This window comes from Petaurus breviceps, unplaced genomic scaffold (assembly GCF_028583685.1).
Source record: "Petaurus breviceps papuanus isolate PSGF00001 unplaced genomic scaffold, PetGlider_PUasm1.0 173, whole genome shotgun sequence".
NCBI lineage: Eukaryota > Metazoa > Chordata > Mammalia > Diprotodontia > Petauridae > Petaurus > Petaurus breviceps.
Window position 1 is genome coordinate 417051 of NW_027185759.1, and position 11120 is coordinate 428170.

Here is an 11120-nt window from a genome sequence, read left to right on the forward strand (position 1 = left end):
GAAGGGACCCCACAGAAGCCACGCCTGACAGGTGGCAGATGGGCCACGAGTGTGGGTGAGTCCTGTCCCCAGTGTCAATGGGACCAATCACACAGCATGTCAGAAAGAAGGGACCCCACAGAAGCCATGCCTGAAAAGTGGCAGATGGGCCACGAGTGTGGGTGAGTCCTGGCCCCAACATCAAAGGAATATCCTTGTCCCTAAAGTCCTTGGCCCTGTCCAACGGCTCAACCTCAGACACTATTATGATTTCATCAGTGGACATAACATGAGAGAAGAGGCTGGACCATCTGCTTTGCTTCTGTCTCCTAAGGACCAGGGACTTTTCATCGGTCTTATAGACGAAACCTTTCCTCTGTGTTGGTTCCCCCACTCGACCATTAGCTTCTTCTGTCTGTATCCCCAATGCTTGGCACGTATTATCAATAAGTCATTGATTTGGGGTGGCCAGGTAGCACAGCGAGTAAGAGCACCGGCCCCAGAGTCAGGATGACCTGGGGATCGAATCCGGGCTCTGATACTCAGCACCACACCCAGAAATAACTGGCTGTGTAACCTTGAGCAAGTTACTTAACCTCAATTGCTTAAAAAAAAAAAGTCATTGATTCATCCATCTTAAACTCAACAAGTCCAGAACAGAACTCCTTCTCTTTCCCCCCAAACCCTTCCCTCCTCCTACCTTTTCATAGCATTGCTGAGGGCATCCTGACTCTCCCAAGCCCTCAGCTTCCCAAACCTAGGACGCACCCAGGATTCAGATCCAATATGGCGCCAAGGCTTGTCGACTTTATCTCTCCAATTCACCTCCTCCACTCCTCTGACCCTGCCCCCATCTGGTGCAGGCCCTCATCTCCTCACACCTAGACCAGTGCAGTAGTGGCTGAAGAAGTGGGGGTGGGGGCGGGGTGTTTGCCTGCTTCAGCTCTCTCCCCTCCCTCCCCCAGTCCATCCTCCATTCAGCCACCAAAGTGATCTCCCTAAAGCTCAGGTCTGACCATGTCACCCCCTAATTAACAAGCCCCTGTGGTTCCCTATGGCCTCCAAGAACAGATACAAGATCCTTTGTCTGGCATTCAAAGCCCTTCCTAAGCTGTCTGCCTCCTCCCTTCCCAGTTTTCTTCCTCTTGCTGCCCCGACATGCCCTCTTTGATCCAGTGGTCCTGGCCCTTTGGCTATTCCAAGACCCTTCATCTCTCAGCTCCAGGCATTTCTCCATCTGTTCTCCATGCACTTAGCCTACTGACCTCCCAGCTACCATCCTCCCTTGTCCAGGAAGCCTTCCCTCTGAGGGCACCCCAGCTGGTCCTGTCTATGGCTGGTTTGGACAGAGCTCCCCAAGGGCAAGGCTTTGACTTTCTTTGCATCCTCAGAGCATAACCGAGAGCCCAGATCATAGTAAGTGCTTAATCAATGCTCTTGAGGCCATTGAATGAGGGTCTATTCTATTGGCGGGTTGGGGCCTGCAGGGATTGCTCTGGGAGGTGGCAAAGAGGGGGCTCCCCTCTCCTTCCAGGAGTGAAGGGGATTCTGGGTTCATCCAGAAGAGGGGAGGAGAATAGGAAGAAAAGGGGTCCTGCTGACTTTGGTCCTTCCCTGGCTCAGCTCAGGGGAGGAAGGCATGGGCAGTGGGTTTCCTGGGTTCCCCTGAGCCCCCACTCCTCCCTGTGGGTGGTCTCGTGCAGTCAGACTCATGTGTGGACTTCCTCGTAGACATGGATAACCCAAACCTCCCGGGTCGTGAGCCATAGACCACCCTCTCCTCAGTCCTTCGTTAGCCAATGTTCTTGGTCACTGGTGTTGGCCAAGGTTAGGGTGACCACAGCAAAATGCAGCTGTCAAGAAGGCGGGGCAGCTCCTGGGAGGTGGGAGGGGCAGGGGTTGGTTTCCTTCCCCCATCCAGATTCTCGGCCCTGAGTGCCAGGCCTGGTACAGCAAGCTCTTCATGATGTCCATTGGTGCCCATGAAAACTCACTGGGAGCAGTGTGAGGTGGTCTTGACCCAGGCAGGGGAGCCACCCCCTGACCAAAACAGGGGCTCCTCCTGAGGGGCAGGGTAGGGGTGAGGAGGGATCTGGCTGTTCTATGACCTTGGATCAATCAGCCTCAAAGGAGACTCAGAGTAGGCTGGGCAAGCATGTAGAGGGTGCTCCCCATGCCAGGGAGGCTGTTGGGCACAAGATCTAGATTCCAAGGTGCCTCAGGTAACATCAGGGAGTGGAGAGCTCATACAGACAAGACCAAGGGGGCGAAAAGCAGCCACTGTGGAGGGGACACAGCACACTGGGTCAGCAGGTACCTTCGTACCCATATCACAAGGTTCCACTAACTGCATGAAGGGACAGATGCTTTAAAATCTCAGACCCTAAAGGGAGCCCCAAAGCACAATGTGAAAGTTACCTTAATGTAATGAAACATCTGGATCAGCAGGTCATTCTTGGAGGTCTCCAGAATGAGCGTGCAGCCCATGTTTGCCGTGGTGTTGTGGAGGTCCAGAATCACATCATAGGCATCTTCGCTCCCTTTCGGGCCAAACAAGCGCTGTATTTCCTGGGCCTGGCTGACTTCGTAAGGCGAGTCCTCGGTCATTTCCTTGCTGGGAGTGGAAGAGGGAGAGGAGAGTCAAGCTCCGGCCCCTCAGCAGCTTGCAGGGTCGGCTCCGAGGTCAGAGCCATGAGCAGTGAGTGATGGATGGGGAGGAAGAGCCTGGACATCAGGGATCCTTGAAGCGATGAAGGGTTATCCCCTCCCCTCTTTAGCCTAGACCATGTGTGTCCCTTCTCTTTTGGTGGCTTGTCCTTCCTTCTCTGACATCAGGGAGGTGATGCCGTGATATGCAAGGGAATTGGATGTGAGGCAGGGCTGTGTGGAGTCACCAGCCTCACTTTCTCCTCTGGGACCACCTGGGGCCAGTGGTGAGATGTAGATCAGGATGAGTGGCCCTGCATGCAGTGGGAGACCCGGCCTTCTTAAGCTAATGTCTTTATTGTGTCTCACTTTGACTGAGGCAACACCCATTCAATGGTTGAGGCTAGGGAAGAAATGAGATCACTAGGTAAAGAGGTCCCTGCTCATCAACACGGCAGTCAAGGCCTCTCACCACATGGCTGCTACTTCCATGCTCCAGACAAACAGGGCCGCTTCTGGAACAGCAGCCCCTGGGCCCAGGACACCCACCCTCTCCTTATGGCCAGCTGAGGTGCCCCTCATCCTCCGCGGCCACAGTACAGGCTGGGGGGCATCCCGACCCCCCCCCCCCAGCCTCCCTTTGTGTCCAGATTGTATTTGTGCAGATGATTCCTGAGGGCAGGGCTTGGGTCTTTTCATCTTTGATTCTGCCCCAGTGCTCAGCATGGTGTACTGAATGCTGAGCAGACATTCCGTAAATGTGTGTTAATGAGCAGATGGATGATGGATGGATGAATCACTCAGGTGAGAGAGGAAGGGAGGAGTCTGTATGCAGGGCCAGGTAACAGCTGCATTTCCCATCCGCTTTCTGTCTCACTTAACACTCACTCATTCAAGGCCCTGGGGTCAGAAGCAGGAGCCTTGCCTATAGGGTAGCCTAGCAATGTAGAAGGTCCTGGGGAAGGGTCTGCTGCAGTGAGGGGAAGGCAGTGACCTCTCATCCCATTTAGAGTGCACGGAAAGATCCAGGGACCCATGAGGGCCCAATGGAAGAAGCCAGCCAGGGCAGCTGCCTGAGACCTTGGGCCCTGGTGAACGTGCATGGCCTAGCACTTCTGTAGGAGGCATTGGCTTGTACAGCATGGACCCAAGACCCTTCTTCAGTCCGGCTGTCCTCTTCTGGACACTTTATATTGTATTGGTGTCCTTCAGAAATCATGGTCCCAGGAATTGACTCTGGCTCCCCAGGTGGTCCAAGCAGAGCAGAGGACAGAGGGCCTGCCACCTCCTTATTCACAGTCTAACAGTGATGGGGGTGGGGTGCCACACACTCATACCCCAACCTCTTTATGGGTTGAACTACCTCCCTCACCTCCTGCTTTGGGGTGTATTGTTCTTTCCAGTGACCCCTCAGGCCTCTCCCCTCTGAGAATGGATTTCCTCTCAAACCAATCCCATCAAAATGGTTGAGATCCTGCCTGAGTGCTAGCCCAGCCTGTGATAGCAGGAACCCTGGTAAAAGTAAGTATTCCCTCTTCCCCTCGGGAAGCAAAAAAGAATCAGTATCTTCACAGCCCTGAGCCCCCACTCAGAATATGCTGTGGCAAAATCATGTCATTTTAATTCTATCTCTCCCCCTTCCTGAAAGCTCCCCAGCCCCCTGCCTCCTCGTAAGTGCATTCTAATAACCACACACACACACACACACACACACACACACACACACACACACACACCACAATGTAGTTCACAACTTTTATCACAATCTATGGCTTAAAGTAAACATTTAAACACAAACAGGCAAACACAATTTTAAGGAATAAAGGTAAGTGTCTCCTTAGAAAGAGATCAGGCTTTCTTTTTCCTTCTCTTATTTGGTTTTATGTCCTCTTTACCATTTTTCATTCCAGCTGATACAACCCATCCTTATAACCTGACTAATGTATAATGTGGAAGTATTTACAGATCCTATACTTTGACTATAAGCTGCCATGGGGGGGGGGAAGGGAGGGAGGGGGACAAAATGTGAAACTCAAGGAATTGTGGAATTGAATCCTGTAAACTAAAAGGAAACAAACAAATTAATTTAATAAATAAATACATTTAAAAAAAAAAAGAAAGAGATCAGGCTTAAGCATTCCCAAGAGGGAGAGAGAGGAGAGAAAATAAAAAGTGGAAAAGCTGCCATACCCGAAGAAGGCTTTCAGGAGGCAACAGTGATTCAATGTTCCTCATGCACCAGACACTCACCCTGCCTGGGTCCCAGAGTCAGGAGAAGGCTCTGTGAGGCCTCTCTCCTTCCCAGGATCCCTAAGGATCATGCATCACATCAGCCCCTTCCACCTGTCTCAAAGCCAGGGGGTCAAGGTAAGGAATGCTGAGCAGTGGGGAATACAAAAGCAACAGTCAGCCTTTGGCCCCTGCCCTAGGGAGCTCTGCTCAGCCGAGGAGAGAGTTTTCAGGGGGGCCCTAGGAGCCACACCTTAGGCTGCCAGTCCCTTCTCAAAGCCCTACTGCACAAAATCAGAGCAAAGAGATGCAAATTCATCTGATGGAGGTGGGGGTGGGGAAAGCATCAGGGAGGGCTCCCTGTGGGAGGTCACAGAGCTGTCTCTCCAAGAATCCCGTTGAAATACAGGCACAAGAAACAGTTAATGAGTAAGCCCAAAGCTCACACTGCCTGTCTTCACCGGGGAGCCTACACCAGGCTTGGCCATTGAAGGAGGTCTGAAGGAGGACCTGGATGGAGGCACGGTGGCCTGTCCAGCTGCCCTTCTCTATCCAGAAGCCTGCCCCCAGGTCCATTGGGCCTGACTCTCAGACCCACCTGCTTCCCCTGCCCAGGCAAGCCAGCAGTCTATTGACTAAAGCCACTGCCCCAGCTGTCTCCCCTGCAGCCATGCTCTTCTAGGTACATTCTGGGACAGCCCTAACCTCCTGGGTTGGTTTTGGGGGTATGGGCTCCTCCCTGTAACCCTTGACCGATCACCACGAGGATGTTGGATTAGCCCTGTGGACGGCTGGCTGCCCACACCATTGGTTCTGTTGATGTGGAGAGAGCGCAGGCCCCTGAGTCTAAAGACCTTGGTTTCGATCCCCGCTCTGCCCTTTGTGCACTCTGTGACCTCGGATAGGTGGGACTAGACTTGAGCAGGGGCCCTTCCCAGCATCAGCTAGTTAAAAGCACAAATGGAATATGTGGATTATGAAGAAAGCCTTCTTTTAACGTTCACAGACCCCAGGTAAGCACCCTTGCTCCTGAGGATCTGAGGGCCCTCCCAACACTGCCATGGGACGCTCTGAGGCCCAAGTGCCAGGAGGGGGCATTCTGCTGCACTTGTTGGAACACCTGGATGGGTGGTGGATATAGCACCCTGCCCATCATCACCTGGGAGGATAACTGTCCAGTGAAGGTCAGTGAGAGATGAAAGCAAGTGTGCAGCCCCCCACCGCCACGTGCATGGCTCTGGGGACTGATGCCACTCCTGCGTGTCCCTCCATCGTCCCCTAGCAGAACAAAGCTCCTGGAGGGCACGGGTCTCTTTGCATCCCTCACCATCATGGGGACCACAAACCAGGACCCGGGTGTGACAAGGACCTCACGAAAAAGCCAGCATCCTTTACTTGAAATCCACACTGTCCTGGAAATCCAGACCCAATCTGGCCCTGACTCCTGGGAGCCATTTCATTTACCTGGTGTTAAGGCTCAACAGTGCAGGCAGGGGGCAGAGGGCCAAGACTTGGATCAGGCCTGGAATGTGAATCAAAAAACTGCCCCTGCCCTCAGGAAGCTTCCACTGGCTGGCGGCGGGGCAGGGCAGAGAACAGTGGCTCATACCCAGAGAGGTAAGGAGAAAGACAAGGAGATGGGGGGGAGCCTGTGGAGGGTCAGGAAAGGAGGGAAAGCATTCCAGGCATGGGGGGGGTGGGCAGACACTCCTCTACAGCCTATTGACACTGAGGGTGAGAATGGGCGTCCCCTGGTGCTGGGGGTTTGGGGGAGACTCTAGGGGTCCCTGTCCTGCAGGCAGACACATAGTCTGATGCCCAGCACAGGCACCAACGAAGTCCTTCTGTTTTGTGCTTGGGCTCGTGTTGCCTAATACAGCCTTGGAGAGAGTTCAGGGATGAGCACAGGTGTAGCCTGGCCCCAGCTCGTTGGTGACAGGGGCAAGGCCGGACCCAGGCAAGGGGGGGGGGGGCTCAGACAGAATCAAAGGTCAATGGGGCAGGTGGTCTGGTGAGCCACTGCCTTTCCCAGGTGGTCTCTGTTCACAGCCTGGAGTGGTGGGTCCCAAGTGCCCACCCCTAGGCTCACCCCAAGGGAAGGGCAGAGATCCCAAGAGTTCACCACTCTGCCCCACCTGCCCCTGGACACAAAAGCCAGCTTCCCAAATTAGTTTCTATAAAAAACAGGGTTTAAGCAATGACCAACCACAATCCCAGAGAAGTCAGGATGAACTGTGCTGCCCACCTCCTGCCAGAGAAGGTGGGCTCAGGGGGGGAGAATGAAGCATATAGTTTTGGACATGGCCAATGTGGGAATTTGGATTTTTCACTTGGTATATTTGTTACAAAGGTTTTGTTTTTCTTTATTTTTTTGAGGGGGGGCAGTGGGATGGAGAAAAAAATGGGTTTTTTGTTCAATGAAAACATTTTTTAAGGTTTAGTTATAAAAACAGGAACATCTGTGGTATTATGAGTCTGATCAACTAACTGGTAACTTTTAAAGGCAGGCCATCTCCAACAACACCCAGCTAGGCACTTGCCAAAGTTCACAAAACCCTCTGGCTTATCATAAACATGTGAAATTCCTGAGGGGCTCTGACTGGTCAAAGGCCAGGAAGGGGCTGACGAGGCACCCAGGGAAGGGCATCGGGTGAAGGGCCCCCCCCCCAGCATGAGCCTTACCCTAGATGGGCAGGGTCAAAGACTCGGTTCAGGTCACAGTCGATATACCTGGTGCCCTTCTGCACAGCCCGGGGGTTGGCGATAAAGGGCTTCACCTGCAGACCTGCTCTCTGCACCTCTGCTCCGTCTTCTTCCCAGTGTTTGACCAGAAGCACTCCAGAGAGCTCGTTCCCGTGGGTGCCCCCAAAGATTGCCACCCTCCTCAGGGGGGTCTTGGCTCCAAGCAGGGCAGCCATTCTCCCAAGCTTTCCTCTCCAGCTCTGCCAACCTAAAGAGAAGATTCCCAGTCACTGGGCCAGGCAGCCCGAAGAAGCCTCCAACGCCCCCACAGTGGCCTGGACAAAGTTCCTCCAGGGAGGCTGGCCCAGGCTGGCTGCTGACACTCCCCCCTCTTGCCCTCCTCCCCTTATTTACCATATTTGGAGCCTAAGAGGCAAATGTCAAGTCAAGATACTGTCTTTGGCCGGACTTCTGACTCCCTCAGATGGTCAGCAGCCCTCAGTGCACTCAGCAGAGTCCAGAACTGCACAGTCCCGGCTACAGTAGGTCCGGGGCTCCACACACTCACAATGGGGGTTCCCCTGCCCAGCTGGCCTGGAATCCCTCTCCTCGGAGGGCCTGGCACATCTCCACCTTCTGCCCAGTCACCACGATTTAGCATCTCAGGCACACAGGGGGAGGGGGGCAGGCCCTCAGCAGAGGCTGACTGGTGGACTGCTCCCTTCCCTGACTGAACAAGGACTTGGATACTTTGGCTTTAAGAATTTTTATGAATTTGTACATCGAATCAGGATTCACTTTCTTTGAGTCTTTCCCCATTTCTTTGTAAGGTGACTTGAAGTACAAGTAAGGATGGAAAATGAGATAAAAACACCAGGTGCTGTGCATGCACATAGAGGTGCAAGCAGCCCACAGCTACCTGCAACACTCCCTCCCAAGCCAGATGAAGCAAGCTGGGGAAATCAATGTTCAACAGAGGAAGTGCCGATGAAAGACCGAGGGGCATCTGTGGCTTTCTAAGTCAATCTGCATCCCAGACACTGGGCTCTGGGTGAGTCTAATTCAACCCCTCATTTAATAAATGGGGAAACTCTGGCCCAGGGGGCTGGAGCAGCCTGCCTGAGGTCATACACTGAGCCAGCAAGGTTTTGGACTCAAGTCCTCCGACCAGATAATAACAAAGGAAGAGAACATTTATGAAAGCTTTCAGGATTCCCCAGTGCTTTCCATTTGATCCTTACAACCATGGCAGATGAGGGGATGTCTATCAGTGCCTGAGTTTCCTCCATCCAGGACGTCTTCTGCTGAGTCTCCTTCAGTTCCTCTGGTGCTGCCACACCATTAGAACGGCTCCTCGGGAAGGTCACTCCTGAGGTTGTGGACAGGCGTGGTCTGAGGAGATGTGGTAATAAGCTCCTACTTAAGCTTAGGGCTAAGGGGGCACATTCATCACTTCACCTTTTCAGTCTAGCCACATTAGGAAGTAGGTGCCAACCCCATTTTAGCGATAAGGAAGCTGAGACTTTTTCTGATCTCCTGGTCACCAGTAGGTTGAGAGGTAGTTTGGGGTGCTAGACACCTGGACCCTCTGGAGAGGCTCCAGGTGTCAGGGAAGGGCCTGATTCCATATGAGAGTTTCTCAGTGGCGCCAGAGACCACAGGTCCAGTTTTAGTAAGCTTCATAAGGGCTGTGGCTGTTCTGCTTTTGTCTCTGTATTCCCAGCACAAGGCCTGGAGTATAGTTGGCACTCACTGGATTATTGACTTGCCCAGGGTCACACAGGTAGTAAGAGTCTGAAAGACTTCAGATCTTCCTGCTTCCAGGCCCAGCCCTCTCTCCCTGAAACACAGTGACTCCTTAGACAGAGTGGATGGCCAGCAGCAGGAGCCCTCATTGGAAGGTGAGGTTCAATCTCAGGTCTTATGGGCATGAGTCCATCCCTTGAGCCTCAAATAAACATGCAGAGAGGGCACTGGCCACTGCGGTCAGCCAGGCTTGTCCATGCCCTATGCCCTCTGCCCTTGGAGATGATGAGCAGCCGCTCTGACTATGGTTATACAGACTTCCCTCTCCTCTCCCCACTGCCACAGACACACTGTTTCTTCCTACCATTCTTTTCTTTCTGCCTTCTAACACAGCTCGGGGACAGACAAAATAATTACGTCCATTCCAAATGGATTTACATTCTGAGACTAAGAAGGCTAGCCCTGTGACCCTTACATTGAACATCTCAGCCAAGCAGGAAGGCATCCAACCTCAAAGCTGCTGGTGCTGATTGCCGGCCTCCTCCCTGAAGCTATGGGGTCAGGGACCCTCCCCAGCACAGGCACTGGCTACTCTGTGGAGTCTTCTGCTCAGGTCTCAGCCAGCTGAGGTGCCCCAGGCCCATTTGGATCAAGGTTCCCTCTTGGGGAGCAAGGCATAACTTCAAGGGAGAAGAGGGAAAGGATTTCTACCTTGCCGGTCACTGGGCGCTGCTGGCAGCTTTTAACATGGATAGAATTTGTTTTCCTAGGAGGAAACAGACATGGAAGCAGAGCACATTTCCAAACATGGCCTGAGGGCTGGAGCAGGAGGTCTTTCATGCCCTTGGACCAAATTAACTTCCAGAAGATGTTAACTCTAAGCTTCCCGGAGCCTTGCTTTAAAAAAAAAAGCAAGAGGGTCTGATGGAAGACTTATGGGAGCTGACACAGAGGGAAGGAAGCAGGACCAGGGAAACAACCTGTTGTAAGAAAGCTGACCCCTGGGCAAAGACCATGGCCACACCTGGTCACAGAGTGCTGAAGGAGGGCAGAGATGGGGGTGCCAGGTGTGGGCAACTGCATAAGCTCCTGCTATCCTCCTTTGCTTAGGGATTCTCAAACCCATCTTTCCTGCCCTGATTTTTCTGCAGGTGTCCAGGCTTACCATCTCCAACTGGATGGCTAGTAGACCTCTCAAACTCAACAAATCCAAAAGGGATCTCATTAACTTTCTCCCAAACCCTTCCCACCTCCCACCTTCACTATTACTATAGAGCATAGGAGTCATCCTGGGCTCCTTACTGTAATGCGAATGTAAATTTTAAAGATCTTCCCTGCCCCTAGGCTAAAGTGCACCAGAAGCCTGGGGAGGGAGGCTTGTTTTTCAGAAGATACTTTTTGATTGGCCAGTGGGTCAAAAAGGTTGTTACATTCTCTGAGCCAGGAGAAGGCTATATAAGCACTGATGTGTAGCTTTGTTTTGGGACTCACTTTGAGAAGTGTTCTGTGATTTGATCTGAATTCTGGGAAGCCGATGTTGAGAGTCCCCCGGCTTTGAAAAACCCAGAATGTGGAAACCCAGATGTTGACTGGGTATGGATGTAATGGTTGGACAGTTTGGAAATCTGTCTACTTGATGTTTCTGTCTTGATAATTATGCCTGTATACTTTGAGGTTCAGGGTGCTGACCTTTTCTCCTGAACAAGGTAAACGATATATGTCTGACTGATTAAAGTAAGCTTGTTAACCCATTTTGAGTTGCTTTCCTTTAACAAAGCAGATCCAAGAACCTGTGGTAGCTGCAAACCCTGAGGACGCTTGGGGTGCTTGCTGCTACA

At 52.5% G+C, this 11120-nt stretch overlaps 1 protein-coding gene across 3 annotated transcripts in view; it reads right to left on the reverse strand.

The window, feature by feature from the left end:
* The window catches only part of ASPA (aspartoacylase), a 17812-nt gene extending 9918 nt beyond the window's left edge, over positions 1-7894 (reverse strand). For 2 of the 3 annotated variants that reach the window (XM_069083251.1, XM_069083249.1), the window contains exons 1-2: positions 7537-7893; positions 2398-2593 (exon numbers count right to left, since the gene is read on the reverse strand). In XM_069083251.1, coding sequence (XP_068939352.1) covers positions 2398-2593; positions 7537-7772 — 432 coding nt within the window. In that variant the 5' untranslated portion in view covers positions 7773-7893. Of the gene's footprint in view, positions 1-2397; positions 2594-7536 lie in introns of all 3 variants that reach the window. The other variant, XM_069083250.1, reaches the window with a different exon arrangement.
* Positions 7895-11120: the final 3226 nt, after the last annotated feature.